We start from the raw sequence: 18,561 nt of genomic DNA, 5'->3' as shown, positions 1-18,561 counted from the left end.
GGCGGAACTGCGGCCGGCTTGCCAATCCCGCTCGTGCTCTCATCACCCGCACTAGCTTTCCTTGTAACCAATAGCAGAGGGCTTTTTATAGCGGGTTGGGCGGCGTCCAATCAAAGTTCTCGATTCCCGTTGGGCAAGCCCTGCGCAGGGAGCTCCGCTCACGTATGGTTGGACCGGGCTTCCTGGTCACCGCGGCTGCTTCCTTCTTACGTTAATGTGTCTCTCAGTCTCCCTTTCGTATTTGGTGTAGATTAAAAGTAGATTAAAAACAAAACCCCTCGCTTCACTTAAGCAGAATTTACCCTACCCCAGTGTTGCACAGGACGTTCAGGGTTAGGGAATGACATTATGACTTCCGCCTTTAGAACATTTGCTTGGGCTGCCCCCATCCCTGTAATGAATGAGAGCTCGCCCTTCTCAGCTGCGTACTTCGCAACTGCTGGATCCCTGGAGCCTCGGCTCAAGAGCCCCTTCCTACAAGAGGCCTTAAACGTGTGTGTGTTCATTTGTTTCAGTCATGTCCGACTCTTCGTGACCCCATTTGGGGTTTTCTTGGCAGAGATACCGGAGTGGTCTGCCATTTCCTTTTCCAGCTCATTTTGCAGATGGGGAAACTATGGCAAACAGGGTGTGTCTATGTGCAAGGCTTTAAATTACAGAGAAGGTGCCAGCTGGAATTGACAGTGGGAGTTCCCTATACTGCACACACACGTATAAATACAATATGTATATGGTATATATTTATCTATAAATGTATACAAAGTACAAGGCAGGTAACTGCAGGGGAAATCGGGAAAGACCCTTTTGTAAGAAGTAGTGCTGGGATTATGAGAGGTGAGAAGTGCAACTGATATGGGATATTGCTTATGCAGAGAAAAAAGGGAGGATAAAATGTCACAAGGGACAAGGCCAATTTCAATGGAGCTTCATGTGAAGGAGTAATTTATAATAAAGGATGGGAACAGGGCTCTGAAGTCAAATAAGGGAACTTATATTTGCTTCTAAAAGCATTAGGGAGCCATTGGAATTTTTAGAGTAAGGGGACACTTAAGGAAAATCATTTTGGTAGTGGTGTGGCAGATGGATTGGAGACAAATGAGAGAGAGATTGACAAGTTAGAAGTGACAAGACTTGGTAACTGATCACATAGGCTGAAGAAAGCATGCAGAGGACAACACTAAGATTGCAAACCCAGGAGCCTGGTGGTGCACTTGTCAGAAATATGGTTAAGTTCTGAAGAAGGTGGATGGGAAATGAATTCAGTTTTGGACATCAACAGGTTGTAGTCTGTATTAGTGAAGGAAATGTCCACAGTGGCAAAAACTGCAGATCCTTTAAGTACACTGATGGGGCTGCCAAGAAGAGACAAATACGCACAGAAAAAAAAAAATCTGACTAGTCAATAAAATCTCACTTGTACATTAGTAAGACTTCTGATGAGACATCTGCCCTGTCAGCTTTAGGGCTGACATATATTTATTATTTTCCTATAAGGTACTCAGCCAGGGATGGTGGCACTTACCTATTATCCCTGCTACTGGAGGGGCTGAGGCTGATGGATTACTTGAGCTTTGGAGTTCCAAGTTGCAGTAAGCTAAGAACTAAGTCCAGTGTCTGCACTAAACCTGGCAATAATATAGTGTGCCCCTAGGGGCCCAAAGAGGGTGGGGCCACCAAGTCAAAAATGAAGCAGACCAGCTCTCATGCTGTGATCAGTTGTGAGAGCAGGCCTACAGGATGCCAGCTGCACTTCAAGACTGGGTGAAATAAGGAACTCAATCTAAAAATCAAAAAGAAATTCAGGTGGGAAAAACATAAACTTTATAGGATTAGTTACTGCAAAACTAATTCAAGCAGTTGACTTGTTGCTACACAAGCATGGTTAATCCACGATTAATACCCCTGATTTCTCAGTAAACTGGTTGTATTCTCCATTCCTTGTAGTAAAATAAAGAAATAAAATAACCAATATAGAAGGTGCTAGAACATAAGGGGGAAAAAAATCCACTTCAAGTACACTACATCAAAGGACAATCTTATTGGGGAATTCAAAACCTTCTGTGAGGAGCCAAAAATAGACCAAATTGTCCTAAGTAGTATAACCTGAAATAAAATATAAAGCTCAAGTAGCAAATACTAAGAACATTTTATAGTTAAATTCATTTTCAAATCTGGAAAACTTCCCTTACTCCCCAAGAACAGTTGGTATGAATCTTTCTTATCTCCTCCCTCCCTCCCCAAATACTCAGTAACACATTATAAGAGGATAGAGCCACCAGGTGGTGATTTTTATGAATTTTTGTTTTTGATCTTTATTTGCATAATTCAAAGACATTGTTTTTGGGAAATTTTAACAGAAACATTAATCTGATAGTCAATAGAAAATTGGAAATCATAATGAAAGGGTTTTTTTTGGGATACAGCAAATCTTATTCTTCAATGTTAAATCTGACATTCTAAATTGAACTAATTAATTCTCCTTCTGTTCCCCAGAGGAAGAACACATTTTTGGCAACTACTGAACTACAGAGGATAAAAGATAATTTGATAAATGATCAGAAAAAAAAAACACAGAAAACCTTGTTTAGAAATATTTTATCCTGAAAGCATTAACACCTTTTTCTGAACAAGTACAACTTACAGAAATCAGACACAGCCAACTTTTATCAAGTATTAACATTTAGTATATTTTGTTTAGCTGAAATATCATTTCGGTTGTAAAAACAATCTGTTACAAAAAAAAAATCACAAACCTTAATGGATTCTGAGAGTTGTTTTTACAAATGTATCAATAAAGTCTTAAGCTAAACAATACTTTAAATAGAAAAAATACTCATTTTTAAATAGTTTGGTAAACTTATGTTTCTGTGGCTTATGTACATATACACTAGTTTTTTCTATAGGAAACCTTTACAGAAGTTCCAACTTATGTTAAGCACAGTTAAAGGCAAGATCTAACTGCCTTTTAAAATATTCCATATGCAACTTTAGTATCATAGAAATAATTACAAGAATCAGAAAATACTGTTTAGCAGTTAACAATTATCTGCTTTGAAATATTCAACAAAATATAACATTTTCTGGAATAGCTTTTTGGTATTCCAGTTGGCCCTCTGCTACCAAAAGTATGGACTTTCCACAAATAAAAGCTTCAGTGCAATTTCCTTTAGTGGTTAGCTGTGGTTAAGTTCCTTCTTTTGGCAGTGGCACCATTGGATTACAAAGTGAGCTATGTACCTAGAATTTATATTTGAAATCAAACTAGAAATTAAATCAAATGATCCACAGATATGTATTGTAAAAAAAGACTTGTTTGTGGTCAATTACTATACTACAACAAAAAGATGCAATTAACTATTTTACAGTGAAATAATTTGACTTATCATGCTACAGTAATTATTGATGCATGATTCAGTCATGGCAATTTTTGCATAAGTTATTTAAGCATTATGTGAAATGCTTAAAAGATGCAAATAGTTGTTAGTTTAAATTTTATGATGCTCTTAAATTCAGGTAATAACTTTATTTTTTATTTTGGTTCCTCTTCAAATTTTAAAGTGAACATCATATGCTCACAATTCAATATTCTAAATCATATATACTTCTGCAAATCCAAAATCAAGATAGATCGTGTTTGTATTATATCACAAAATTTTGACAAATCAATACAGTACTCTGTAATATAATGCAATCAGGTTTATACTGGGAGTTACATGTCATTTTAATGATAGTATTCACTACAAAAATATCACTTAAGTACCAATTCAGAATGCCATAGTTTTTCAAAGCCAATTACTTTTGTACAAATAAAAGGTTTGTATTTGGATTTCAAGTAATATACTTTCCTTCTTTCCAAAGAAAGTTATTACAACATGAAAACCGCTTGAGCAATAATGCTAGAAAAGGTAGCTCTGCTTCATTTTGGAGTTGGTCCAAAACCAGGTAGAGTCTCATGAATTAAATGCTATAAAATTCAACATGCCAGTTTCTGGTCGAGGTATCCATTTAAAATATCCTTAAATCTTCAAATACTGGAAACTTGATATTGCATGGTATTTTCGGGTAATGTTAATTCCAGTTGATCCCATATGTTGGGAAGCCCTGCACCTTCTCCTTTTTCCATCAAAAGTTGCAGCCTTTCTCCAAGCTAACTGAATAACTATCTAATATACAGATATGCCTCTTAAATACCAAATATGAATAAATATGTTACCAGCCTGCAGAGAACCTGGTGGACCTATTAATGTTTCATATAAATAGCCATTATCATTTCTCTACAAATGCTGCTGCGGCCATAGGTGTCCTCATGCTTCCTCTTGCTGAAGCAGTTAACTCTTCAATCTCAGCATTTAATTTGTTAATGACCCATTCCATTGCTTCACGACCCTTAAAAAAAATTCATAACATACATTCGTCATCACTGAGTAATAACAAAGGTTACCATCATTACCTCTTATCAGGACAATTGCTATATGCCTTCTAATGGTCTGTCTTAAATCTCTCCCCACACCAATCGATTTGTCACTCAGCAGTTGCCAAAAATAATTTTTCTAAAATGTAGGTCTGACGATATCACCGCTCTGCTCCACGAGCCTAAGGGCTCCTTATTACCTCCAGGATCAAAAAAAAGTTTTCTGTTAGGCATTTAAAGCCCTTCATTACTTGACTCCTACTTGATCGTCTTACACTTTACTCCCTTCCATACCCTCTGAGATCCAGCTACACAGGCCTAACTGCAGTTCCTCAAACATGAAGTTTCAGCTCACTTTGCACAAAGCTGTACCTCATATCCAGAAGATTCTGCCCCCTTATATGCACCTCCTGGTTTCCCTGGTTTTAAGAGTAAGCTCAAATCCCCACTTCTGCAGATGTCCTCTCAGCTGTCAGTGCCTACCTACCCTCTCAGTTTAACTTCCTTTCTTTGAATCCCCCGTACTCAGCACAATGCCTGGCACATAGTAAGTGATTAAGAAATGTTAGTTGATGATTAAACTACTCTTAAAAGTGATTCAGTGAATATAAGTTTTTTGAGAGGTGGAGAGCATGTTGGATTTGGTGTCAGAAAGACCTGAGTTTCAATCCCATTTCAGACTAGTGGTATGACCCCATGGCAAGTCATTTAACCTACCAGCCTCAGGTTCCTCATCTGTAACATGAAGATAATTATAGAGTATCTATCTCACAGGTGTGCTGTGATAATCAAAAGGTATAATAATATAATATGTGTAAAGTACTATATAACCATTAGCTATTATTACTTCTAATAACAAACAATTAGGTTGGATATAATTTAAGTATCAAACAATTTCCATTTGCTATGCCTAAAACATTCACAAAAAATGCATAATGAAATCATGGTTGTACCTTTTATTATTAATAACATGCTCAAGGTGGGATGGCAATGTGTGAGGGAACAAAGAACATATTTTTTACATCTGTGGCCCCAGCACCAAATTGGCACGATGGTTTGCACTTAGTAAATAAATATATTTTTATATTTAACACAGATTAGTTAAAAAAAAAAGTGTACAGTTACAAAATACATTATGTTCCCCTTTCCCCAACCTTTTGCTTATTATATTGTTGAAGGAATAATTTAAAAAGTAAATTAATAAGAGCACAGAGGTATTTTAGAAAAAGTAGGAAAACCTCAAAGAATGTAAAAGTCAGTAAATGGAAATACAGTATAACTTACTTTATTAGCATTAGATGATATTGTACTTTCCATCAGTCCCTCTAGATAACTGCTAAGGCTCACTCCTTTCACAGTGATTATGGCTTCTTGTGTCAAAATGGTCCTGAAGGAAGATACATTTAAACAGTTTAAGTATGCTCATTTCCCTCCCTACTAGAAATATCTAAAATAATTTAAAAATCCAGCAAAGCACTAGATTTCCTAAAAAAGTTTTACTTACTTTCCTGGTTGTTGAGGATGTGGTTTATATATAAGTCTCTCATCTACTGAAACCATATTTGTAAATGAAATCTATAAGACAAAACCCCCAAATTATCAATTGATAAGTTATTAAAACTGAAACAAATTCAAATGTCATCTTCCAAGTACCATGTTAGTTTATCTTCTACAAGTCTTAAATTTCTTGCTGTCTTTCATTGAGGCCAACTTAGAAAATACAAAATAAGCATATCTTTCTTAAATCCTCTGCTACTCAGAAACACTCAAGATTATTGAAGTAGTACTACTGAGGGACAGAGGATAAAACATGCGGAAACAATGCCAGAAATGCATTCACTTTTTAGACCACTACAACAGCTATCATTTATGGAGTACTAATTGTGTGCCAGATACTCTGCTAAGTGCTTTGTAATTATTATCTCATTTGAGCCTCACAACAACTCTGGAAGGGAGGTGCAATTAATATCCCCATTTTACGGTTGAGGAAACTGAGGCAGACAGGGGTTAAGTGACTTGCCCAAGGCATCACAGCTACAGAGTCTCTGAAGCTGGATTTGAACTGAAGTCTTCCCAACTCCAGGTCTGGTGCTCTATCCACTGTGTTGTTTACCTGTCCCATAAAGACTATTTACCCCCATATTGAAAAGTTAAACAGAAATAAATACCATTTCAATATCGAAAATAAAAGAGAATAAGAAAAAAATCACTTACATTAGTGGATTTAAGCTCCATTGTTTTCTCTATGGGATCAACTACAGAATGTTCCTGCACATATGTTTTGGTTCTTGCTGCACCAATAAGCTAAGAGAAATATTAAGAATTAGTGACTATTTCAAACCAGCAATTATTACATAATAATAATAAAAGTTCTTATTCACAAAGCACTTAAAGGTTTACAAAGTACTTTTCTCACAACAGTTTTCTGAGGTAGGTAGTGCAAGTGTAATTATCCCCATCTTAGAGAGAAGAAAACTAAGGCTCAAGAGAAGCAATGACTCGCTGGTGTCAGAGCTAGGATTGGAACCCAGAGTCTGATGCTATGCCACACTCTGAGAGCATCTTCTGATTATTATTTTGAAAATGAATATGTGGCTCATTTTAAAACAAAAACATCAACATCTCTTTGATCTTAAAAACAAGATGAAACAAACAAAGGTTGGAAGGGAAATGCTTCTGCGAGGTTAAGAGGAATCAGCACTATGGATAACATTTCTAGATTAGGGAAGTTTTCCCAGAGATAATTAAAAATCAGGTGAATGATAGAAATCAAAACGTAAGGAGGATTGTTCTTCTTGCTCTCAAAGAGGATCAATGACATCAGGAGGGTGATGTCTTGACTTGAGAGTGAATTGGATTCAAATGAGGCAGAGCTGTGTAAGGTCATCAGCCTCACTCTCCCCTCCAGTCATCAGTCCAGTGACAAGACATTAAGTCAAGAAGACTGGTGATGGTCCAGGATGCAGTGGGAGACTTTATCCTTTTAAAAAAGCTAAGGTCTTTCCCAGGCATATTTGTCCGAGGCAAAGCTCATTCAGTGATTAAGGGCTAGGTAAGAATTGAGACAAAAGATGGCCTAGTTTGCCATCACAAAAGAATCAATCTGGGAGGGGAAGACCCTTGGGAGTTTCTGCCAGAGTGCTATTTACACTCAGGGCCATCAAAACTCAGACAATGAACAAGAGAGGCCTGGGATGGGACCTGGTTAGCCAGAGTGACCTGGGTTTAAAGGCATGGTCAGGTAGCTCCATTTGAATCACAAGGGGCTTTTTCCAAGCCTGTTTTTCCAGAGCTATATTTAGAGAGGGAAAAAGAATTAATTGTCCAAGCTTTTTAGAATTTGTCAGGTGGCACCAGTACATTCTCTTGGATGTAAGGGAGAAGTTCTAATTCTAGTTTATCAAACAGATATGGAGAAAGGAGATGATCCATCATCAATATAGGAATACCAGTTCTGTGCAAAAACCAAACTCCTTTCACTCTGATTTTGCATCTTCAGATCTACCATTTGATTTTCTGAGTGATGAGGAGGGAAAAAAGGAGAGGGGATGGGACAGAGTCAGGAGTCAGGGGTGGCACAGAGCAGAGATGTACTTACTGATTTTACAATAGAAGGCATTCCCCACTCTGTGCTGAGAAGTCTATGGCTATGCAATTTCCCAGTGGGATCTATATGTCTGTCTAAGACATCAACTCCAACCACACTTGGATTCATAGGATTTGGGTATTTCTGCATAGCAGCTGTTGTAACTGTTTCCCATGGGTGGCTGCCAAAATAAAATAAAAATCAAAATATTTTTTGAGGTGTGCATGAATATTCTGGAATATCTGAAATTTAAAAACATCATTCTTTAGAATTCAAGATGCATGAATTTATTGGGGGAAAGGGGATATTTTCTGAGTCTCATATTGCAATACCAACTTCAATTTTTTCTTTAAAGTGTAACAGTATCAATGATCGCATTTGTCCAATTTACCTATTACACAATTTAATTATAGAGGCAGTACAGTACAGTGAATTTGAAGTCAAAGAACTGGGATCTGAGTATTAGCTCTGCTAGTTACTATCTGTGGAACTATGGGCAAGTCAAAACCTCTCTGGGCTTTATTTACTCCTCTGTGCAAATGAGGGGCGTGGACTAGGTGGCTCTAGTATGTTTTTCAGCTTCATCTTCCATCCTATTAGTGAATTTGTTCAATTCCACACACATTCATTCCCCCCCCCCCAAAAAAAGAACCTCACACATACACGAAGCATTCAAATAATTTTACGAGTCAATGAAATTACAAATTTGGACCAAAAAATAATTGAATACTAAAAATCTCTTAGATTTAAGAATACATTTATATTATATTATTGCCTTATTCTATTATATCATATTGCCTTTGGAACCTCTAAAAGTAAGCATGGATCATATAGCCTAGTTAAATTACTAGAACAGAAACTATTCAACCCCAGGCCCTGCAGGAGTTCAAGAAAATCAAGCATTTTTATTTCTGGAACTTTACTACAACAATGGACAAATGTTTCTATGAAAAATGTTTAAAAATATAAAAGTTAATTTTTACTATCTTGACCTATCTAAAACATACCAAAATGTATATTTTGTAAGTTATAAATCACAGAAACAAGCAGACAAAATTATGTTGTTAGACTGTTTATTTGCCTTTTCCATTCAATCTCATGAAGCTAAAATGACATAAAAATAAATATGCTGAGCTTTGGATTTAATTTTCAGAACACAACCAAGATTTAAAAAAAAATTTGCTACCTGTTAAGCTCAGACTCATAAATGTTTCAGTATTAACTCTGATGAAACCATGCTCAATGGGCTCCACCACAAATACATTACATAGTCTCAACCAGACCCTCCCTGCAGCCCAGCAATCCTTTTCCATCATCCTTATCCATTTACTATCCCATTCATCACAGCCTCTTTTCCAAATATTTTCATCCCTCCAATAACTTTACCTCCTTTTCTCCCCTCCACACTCCTCTCAGTGCCCCTTCCCTCAGCTCCTGGAGTGATGACCTTGCCTCACATTTCACAGAAAAAATTGACATCATTTGTAGAGAACTTCCTCTTCTCTCATGTCACCTTACTAAGAATGGCTTCTGCAACTATTTCTTCCATTACCCATTTCACATGAAGAGGTGGCCCTTCTCTTTGCCAGGGCAAAACATTCTACTAGTCAACAGACTCCAGTGGCTCCCTAGAACTTTCAGGATCAAATAAAATTCTGTTTGGCTTAGTTCTTCATAACCTAGTCCCTTTATTTTTCCAGCCTTCTTAAACCTTACTCTCCTCCACATACTCCAATGATAACCTTCCTCCTCCTAGCAGGTTCTTTAATAGTCACTCCATCAACAGTCTGAAGGTTTTCACTGGTTATTCCCCATTCAATCATTCAATTTAACCACATGCCTGGAACTCTATCTCTGCATCCTCGCTTCCCTGGCTTTCTTCAAGTCTCAGGTCTTTCTGAGACTTTCTCCCTTTCTGCAAGTCTGTCCCAGGCCTTTTTAATCTTAGTGCACTCTTCTTAACACTAGCCCCAATTTATTTTATAAATGGATAGATATAAATAGATACAGTTGTTTGCATGTTGTTTCCTTCATTAGATTGTGAGCTTCTTGAAGGCAGGGACTATTTTTTTTGCCTTTCCTTGTATCCCCAGCACTTAGTAGTGTCTGACACACAGCAGATACTTAAATGCTAGTTGATTGACTTCACATCCTCTTCAGCTGACTGCCTTTCCATCACCCCGATTCCCATGTCTATTGATTGCTTTCCTACTGTCTACAGATATGCTCCTATCTCCTCCATCCTCAAAAAACCCTCATTTAATGATCCATACATTCCTGCTACTTATTATCTCCTATATATCCTCTCATAGCTAAACTTCTTGAAAAGGACATCTACAATCAATGCCTCCTTCCACTTCTTTTTTCTCTTGTATTTCTGTTGTCCAGGGTACTTGCAAAGTAAATAGTTTGTTCACATCTGATTTCCTTTGTAGGATGTTTTAAAAACTTTACTTTTATTGAACACCATCGTTTTTCACTGATGAATATGCTCATCAGTTTGTGGTCATCTTGGGTTGCACTTTGAACTCCTTTGTTCTTTGAAACAAATTATTCCAATCCCCTTTTGGTTTCTGGTGGGTGCAGAACAGGCTTGCGTTACTTGAATTTCCTTCAATTTATATTTCAAAGTTTTCCTCCTGGTCACTTGCAAAATTAGTTGTCATCAGAATCATTCAATTTAACCACAGGTGACTTGGGGTTTGCAGAATAATTTTATTTTTCTTTCTCTTGTACGTGATCTGCGGAATCTTTCAATTGAAGTCCTGGGCAGTTTTCTTGTATTTCTGCTTATATCATAATGTTCATTATTTCTTTAGGGAAACTAGTACTTCTGAATCTGTCTCTATTCATCCTGTCTTCAAGATGAAACGTTTGGTTTGTATGAAGATTGTTTTCTTTTAATGTTAATACTTCCACCAGATTGTCCTTCACGTCTGTGACTTTGCTTCTGCAACCAGTTGTCTTCTCTTTTGTTTTTATTTTTGGTGAGGTTAGCCATCATCAATTTAAATTTTTCTAGTTTTCAGATTATTTCCACTCTGCAGGCCATAAATTTTGTTTTCATAATTCTTATTTCTCTTTTATACCATTTGGGAACATGTTCTTCTCTTGGGAATCCACAGGATCCTCTGCCTCATATCAGATCTGAATCCTTTTCCTTTGTGCTGAAATATTAAGATGTTTATAGACTTGTTTAGATAATCTAAAAGATATATTCCCTTCTGTTATTTATATCTTCCCTGTTGGTGTATCTTCTTGTACTTAAGGTCAATAACTGGATTTTCTTTCTCCTGAGATCTACAGTAATTTCAGTCTTTTTTCCTCATATTCCCCCATCATTCACTTTCTAACTTCTTTCCTTTTGATGTTGGTTTGCTCAGGGCTGGACCTTAAACCTGTTTTTTCCTTCTACCATCGGCCTTGGTTTCTGCCTCACCACTTCCCTCGCTCCTTTTGTGTTGCCTCCCCCTTTACATTGAAAGCTCTTTGCGGGCAGGTTCTAGCTTTCTTTTTATTAACTGTATCCCCAGCACTTAGCACAGTGCCTGGCACATAGCAGGTACTAATAAATCTTTATTGGATTAGACTGTATTGGACTAGATCTTCACTTACATTGTATAACTTCCAAAAAAAACTGCTGTCCTCATCATCAACTTTGCTGTCAAGGTCACATTGTCATGTGTGCTATGCCTCTTTTGCCACACAGAATTATAGTTTTCTTAGGAAGATTCTGAAGATCACCTGGCAGGATAAGGTACTAGAAACTGAGGTCCTTTCTCTAAGTAAACCGCCAACCATTCAAACCCTATTGCAGAGAACACAACTCCGATGGGCTGGCCATACCATTTGAATGCGGAATGTACTCTTGCCTAAAAGACTATTTCACAGAGAACTCACACAGGGCAAGTGTTTACATGGTGGTCAGTAGAAGTGATACAAGGACACTCTCAAGGTCTCTCTGAAGAACTCTGAAATTGATTTAGTGACATGGAGACACTGGCACAGGCCTGCCCAGCATGGTGTGCCATTATCAAAGAAGGTGGCGTGCTCTACGAGCAAAGCAGAATTGAAGTAGCTCAAAAGAAACTTGAGATGCACAAATTTAGAGAATCTACCCAAAATGTTCACATGGACTACTTGTGCCCAACCTGTAGTAGAGCATTTTGAGCTTGTATTGGTCTTATCAGCCACAGTTCGACACACTGGAACTTGGCTCTAACATAGTGAGATCATTTTGGTCCTCTTTTGAGAATGAAGGTCAACAACTAACCAACCAGTTTTTTGCTACAACAAAAAATCATTGCTATGAATATTTTTTATAAACATGGATACTTTTCTCTTTCCTCAATACTCGTTGGGGCACAAGGACTCTGCCCTCAAGGAACTTATATGAAAAAGGTCCTGCGTTCTCTGGACATGCTGTTCCAAAAATTTGACCATATTTTGGATTTTTTCTTTGGGAAAAAAAAATTACCACTTATCCACATTCCCAAAATTTATTACACCATGATCTGAGAGGAATAAAAATTATAAGTCAATGAGCAATGGAAAAAGATAAGGGAGGTATAACTATGCTAAAGCATGTTACTAATTCCAGTAAGTCTGTAGCAAGAAGTAGTAGTAGTAGTATAAAAGACATCACTGAGGATATGTATGATCAGAAAAGGTGTTAGATCATACAGCAAGAATGAGAGACAACAGATGGATAATCTGAGCAGCACACTAAGGATACTGATAAAACAACTAAGTGACACAGTGATAGAATGATGGACCTGCCTGGAGTCAGGAAGAGTTCAAATCCAGCCTCAGATACTAATTAACTCTGTGACTCTAGGTAAGTTACTTAACCTGTCTGCCCCAGTTTCCCCATCTGTAAAATGGGGATGGTAATAGTACCTACTTCCCAGGCCTACTGTGACAGTAAACTGAAATAAGGTTTGTAAAACTATTTTTATTACTGGAAGAAAAAAAAAACACCAAAGAGAAACACACAGCTATTCTAGGATCCTTTCAAAGCTTCTGAAGCTTTTTTAAAAAAATCTGTTCATTTAAACTGATCTAAGATTAGCTAAAGAACAAGATAATGAGGTGAGGAGTAGTTGTGATTTTACCAGTGGAACTGGTGCCCACAGCAGTGAAATCATGGATCCTCTGAAGACTACCTACTACATAACCCATACTTAAAATTCTCCACAAACCTGCCAAGACTGGTTCATTTACAGTCTCAAGATTTACTTTTCATCCAAGTAAGGGTCACCAAAACGAAAAAGTTTTCTTCTCTGAAATTCTCACTTACAATATATGTCATGTTTAGAGAATAGAGGGGCACCTAGGTGGTGAAGTGGATAGAGCTCTGGCCTTGGAGTCAGGAGAACCTGAGTTCAAATCCAGTCTCAGACACAAAACACTTACTAGCTGTGTGACCTTGGGCAAGTCACTTAACCCCAACTGCCTCACCAAAAAGCAAAGAGGGAGGGAGAGAGAGAGAAAAGAGAAGTACTTGGAGACTCAAGAGTTCTAAGAAAAAAAATACATCCTTTTGCAGTTTTGGTAGTGGTTATTGCATATTTACCAAAGACCTACTTGATCTGAACCTTATTTTCTCCATCACAAGGTCTATGCCCTTAACTGTAAGGACATTTCTGCCTACCTAACCAAATAACATCAGAAAACACAAAGTTCCAAAAAAGGGCCTCTTGCTAACTCTCACCTTCAGAAATGCAAACAGGCCAAAATAGAACATCTTTTTTTTAACAGTTGATGCATATAAAATATTTCAATCACATTTACATTTTTAATCAGATCTTTTATTTTTACATTACCTTCATTTCCAAAAATATCCCTTCTCTCTCTCAAACCAAGGAAACCATCTCTTGTGATAAGGAACTTAAAAAAGAGGGAAAAAAATGCTGCTCAGCAAAACCAAACAACACATCAATCAAGTCTAAGAGTTAGATGCATATTCTTCCACTTTTTTTCTTTTTGGTGAAGCAATCACGGTTAAGTGACTTGCCCAGAGTCACACAGCTAGTAGGTATCAAGTGTCTGAGGCTGGATTTGAACATATTCTCCCACTTCTGCAGAAAAAAAGAAGGGATTTTCTGCTAGACTTCTGATGAAGGTGGTGGAAAAAGAAAAAGAAAATAAGTTACAGCCTCTAGCTTTGGGGGTGGTGGGAGATGAGGAGTGGGGAGAGGGAGTAAGACTACACTGCCTCTCCCAAAATAAGCAACAATGAAAGCTCTTGCTTTTGCAGGTAGATCATCAGTTTATTAGGTGGAGTTAAGTCAATAGGAAGGCGAAATTTTTTTCCTCCTCGTCATACCTCCTTATGTCACACCAAACCAAAGTGTTGTTTTCAGCAACAAGGCTCCTTTCCTGGGTGTGGAACTCGCGAACAAGTCGGGCGACCTCTCGAGCTGCTGCCACCAACTCCTTTCCCGCCTCCCCGCCTCTGACACCAGCCGGCACATGCTCCGCGCCCAGGCCAGCCGTCCCTCCCGAAACCTCAAAGGCCACTTTGGAGACAGGCATTAACAGAGGCAGAAGTCGGGGCGGCCCAGGAGGAAGCATAAACTTTAGAGAACACAATGTCCCAGGCGAGGGAACCGGGCTGTCCCCACTCCCGACCCTCTCTGGGAGGAAAGCCCGAGCCAGGGCGCCTGGGGCAGGGGGTCTCTCCCGAGGAGACAGGGCTGAGGGGGCCTTTCCTCGAGAAGGGGGCTAAGCCGGAGGCCCACCCCCGGCAATGACCTTGACGGATTCGGGGCTCGCCTCCCCTCGGCTGCGCGTGGGCCCGGCTCGGGCTCCCCTTCCCTCTCGGGCGCGCGCCCGAGGAGGCCGGTTCGCTTCTGAGCGCTCCCTCATCCCCACTCGGGTCCCCCTCCGCGTCCCCCACTTTCCGCTTCTCTGACTCAATACTACAGTCCCAAACTTACTCGAAAACGTGCTCTGACGTCCAAATCTTCATGGTGCCGGCGACCAGAACACGTCCGGGCGGCGCTAAGGTACACTATGGGAAAAGGGTCGACACCACCCCCCTTCCACTTGCCGGCAACAGAACGCGCAGGCGCCGAAAGGGCAGACGTAGAGCGACGCCCATGACGTAGTTCCTCGGCCCTTCGTTCCGAACCGGGTTAGACACCAATGCGCAGGCGCCTTAAGGACCGCGCACATTGCTCCAGAAGACCTACTGCGCCGGAGTTAACTGGCGTCAGTTGGCTCACTGCCCTCTTCCTGGTATTGCGTAAACGATACCTGTGACCTCTGTTAGTATTTGGCTTTTACCCCGATGGTACAGGGGGCAGATAAGGATTCCTCTCTGGAGGCAGTTACCCCCTGGGTAAGTAAGGTGCCGCCCTCTGCCATGGGTGCAAATGACTGGAGTGAGTGGCCGGCCGGCCGGCCGGCCGCCTGTAGCACCTGAAATCTGCCAGGGCCGCGGGTTTTCTTCCGGAGTTCGAACTGGAGCCGCTGCGTGGGATCTCTGGATCTCTGGATCTCTGTACCGGCGAGGAGGTGTTTCAAATCAACAGCAGCGATCCTGATATTTGAACAGGAAAAACCTGTTCTGACAATTGGAGCATTAATTACCATCTTGTTAGGTGGGGATGAAGCGTCTTTTATTTCTCGTGTTAACTCCTTAAGCAAAGCATTTTACTTAAAACACCATCTTTCTTAAGCCAATTTTATGGGGGCCGGGACTCGTAGACTAAATAGGATGGGAAGTAATGGAAATTAACTTTGAAAGACTGTAACCATGGCGTCAGTTTTAAGCATTTCATCGAGTATTATGCTGGATGTTGTGGATGAAGAAATTCAAGAAATGTTACCAGCTAAAGGAACTTACCTCCCTTTTCAAGAAGACAAAGCATAGATAAATAAAAGTTAAATAACAATTTAAGAAAACATAGTTAAGGATTAATATGGGATGATAATCTCTTAGGATTTCATAGTGAGAGCCAAATGGGATAGTATAACTGGAAACACGGAGTATTAGGCCATGAGCTGAATGGGCAACACATGATAGTGGAGAGAGTGAAGAGAAGGCATCCCAATTAAATTCATTTATTGAGCACCTACAATTTGCAAGGTATTGGGTAGCCAATGGAAGAACAAAGGTTAAAAAAACCAACAAACCACAAAAAACAAAACAAAACAAAACACAATCTATCAATGGTTTACAAAGTAAGGGGAATAGCATAACTTAAAGTCCACTATATGGTACAAACAGTGTGGACAAACTATGGGTTGACATTTTAGGTAATTTTCCTAACGTACTATTAAAAAATTACTTGTGTTAGCTGGAATACTATATATATATATGTTTTAATCTATTTTTACACATTTTACTACTTGCTACTTGTGTCCTTAAAATTCTGTATACTTAGAAATGTATAAGCTTTTCTAGAATATGGCATAATTTGGAGGGCATGGAATAAGGCTTATTTAAACTTTTCCCCCAGGACATAACAACAGGGACTTAATCTTTGTTGTATTTTTGTTTGTAGCTTAATTTATCAAATGTAAGTTTTAAAACAAGCTATTCTAAAAGGGAAGATAACATTGTAAGCTAGCCAGAGCATTTTCTATAGAAAAAAGAAAACTACCAGGCAGGAAGTTTAAAAAAAATGTGCTATTTGTAGTAAGTAATATGATTGGATGGTATATATATAGATCATTACAGTAGTTTGTGATCTCTATTAATAATAATAGCTGACATAGAGGTTTTTAAAATACTGTATGGAATTTATCAAATGAGTTAAAATATTTAATGCACTTTGCAAACCTTAAAAGTGCTCTATTCTTTTTTTATATTTCTGATTTGTTTACTTGCTTAATTTATACTATTTATCCTAAATTCTTAGTAAGATGATGCTTGGAGGAATTATGGGAGATCCTCTCTATCTTTTTTTAAAATTCCAAGTTACCAACGCCAGGACAGAAAACACTTGTTCAAGAACCATGGGCTCAAAACAGCTTGTCCCTACTATTCCTGGAACATTGTTGAAATGCCTCCGGTCACTCTATCTTGCAGTCCTAGTCTATTTATTTTAGAAAATGTTATTCTACCACTCAGGTCAAGATTTCTATTTTTTTCTTACAGAGAATTGGAGAAGGCAGCATACTTAGGTTTAGTTAGTCAATCAACAAGCATTTAAGTCCTTACTATGTTATAGGTACTGTGTTAATAACTGATACAAAGAAAGGCAAAAACTGTCCCTGCCCTCAAGAAGCTTTCTAATGAGGTAGACAACATGTAAATAACTAGTTACATATAAAATATATGCAGAATAGATGGAATATCACCTAAATGGGTAATGCATTGGCAACTAACAGGGAGGCGGGGTAACAAAGGCCTTCTGCAGAAAGTGGCAAATCCTATTTAGTCTTGAAGAAAGCCAGAAAAGCTAAGAGAATGAGGTGAGAAGGGAGGGTGTTCCAGACATGAGACACAGCCAATACAAATGGAGATGGGATATAGAGTGGCATCTTCAAGGAACAGCAAGTAGGCCAATGTTGCTGGATCAAAAAGTGTATGGAGGGGAGTTAAATATAGGGAGAATAGTAAGGCTGAAAGGGACCAAGTTATGAAGAGCTTTAAATATCCAAACAGAAGACTTATTTATGATCCTGGAGGTAAAAGGGAGCCACTGGAGCTCTCTGAGTAAAGTGGTAACATGGTCAAACCAGCACTTCAGAAAAATCATTTTGGCAACCAAATGGAAAATGGATCAGAGAGAGATGTGAGACAGAGGCCATTGAGAAGACTGTGGCAATAGTCCAGGTAAGAGGTGATGAGGGCCCGTACTGGGGTGGCAGCTTTTTTAGTGGAGATATATGAAAGTTGAGAAGGTAGAAATAAAAAATTGTAATGGATAGGGTATCTAGGGTAAGTTGAGAGCTTCAATAACAGTTGAGAACCAGGATGACTAGGAGGATGGTGATACCTTAACAGTAATAGGAAACTTGGGAAGAGGGAAGGTTTTTAGAGGGAAAAGATTGGGAGGATCAGGAAAGGGTTGTATCTGCAACATTTTTAATGAGGAAAGAGTATGCAGGAGGAATGAGCAACAGTGACATGCTGCAGAAAGTTCAAGAAAGGTGAGGATTGAGAAGAGGCCATTAATTTTGGCAAGAGAGCCCTGGAAACTTTGGAGAGAAGTTTCAGTTGAATACTGAGGTGGGAAGCCTAATTGCAGAGAGTTTAAAAGAGTACAAAGAGAATTGGAGACAACAAGGGTAGATGGCTTTCTCAGGGAGTTTTAAGTCAAGGAAAGGAGAGTGTGATGTAAGTATGTGTCTGTGTGTCTGTGTGTTATAAGGACTGGGGGGAGACATGGACATGCTTGTAAGCCATTAGGGAAAGAACCATTAAACTGGGAGAGAGTGAGGATGATAGTGGAAAGGTAGGAAGGGGATAGGTTATGAAGGGCTTTGAATGCCAAACATAGAATTTTGTATTTGATCCTGGAGGTGGTAGGGTGCCCATTATTGGAGGTGGGGCAGGGTGTGTGACATAATAGGACCTGCAATTTAGGAAAATCACTCTAGGGGTTGG

The 18,561-nt window shown here is 38.9% G+C and overlaps 1 protein-coding gene across 1 annotated transcript; it reads right to left on the bottom strand.

Annotated features, from left to right (window-relative positions):
* Positions 1-2,578: 2,578 nt before the first annotated feature.
* PRELID3B (PRELI domain containing 3B) lies at positions 2,579-16,247 on the bottom strand. Its single transcript, XM_027850478.1, has 6 exons — positions 14,939-16,247; positions 8,010-8,178; positions 6,626-6,715; positions 5,916-5,986; positions 5,696-5,798; positions 2,579-4,386 (listed from the first exon to the last, which is right to left on the bottom strand). Exons 1-6 carry the CDS (start codon positions 14,968-14,970, stop codon positions 4,267-4,269), a joined length of 585 nt encoding a protein of 194 aa, XP_027706279.1. The 5' UTR covers positions 14,971-16,247; the 3' UTR covers positions 2,579-4,266.
* Positions 16,248-18,561: the final 2,314 nt, after the last annotated feature.

The sequence above is a fragment of the Vombatus ursinus genome, unplaced genomic scaffold, assembly GCF_900497805.2.
Source record: "Vombatus ursinus unplaced genomic scaffold, bare-nosed wombat genome assembly UNPS02000580.1, whole genome shotgun sequence".
NCBI lineage: Eukaryota > Metazoa > Chordata > Mammalia > Diprotodontia > Vombatidae > Vombatus > Vombatus ursinus.
The sequence above is the reverse complement of the archived record's forward strand: the minus strand, read 5'-3'. Positions and strand labels throughout refer to the sequence as shown.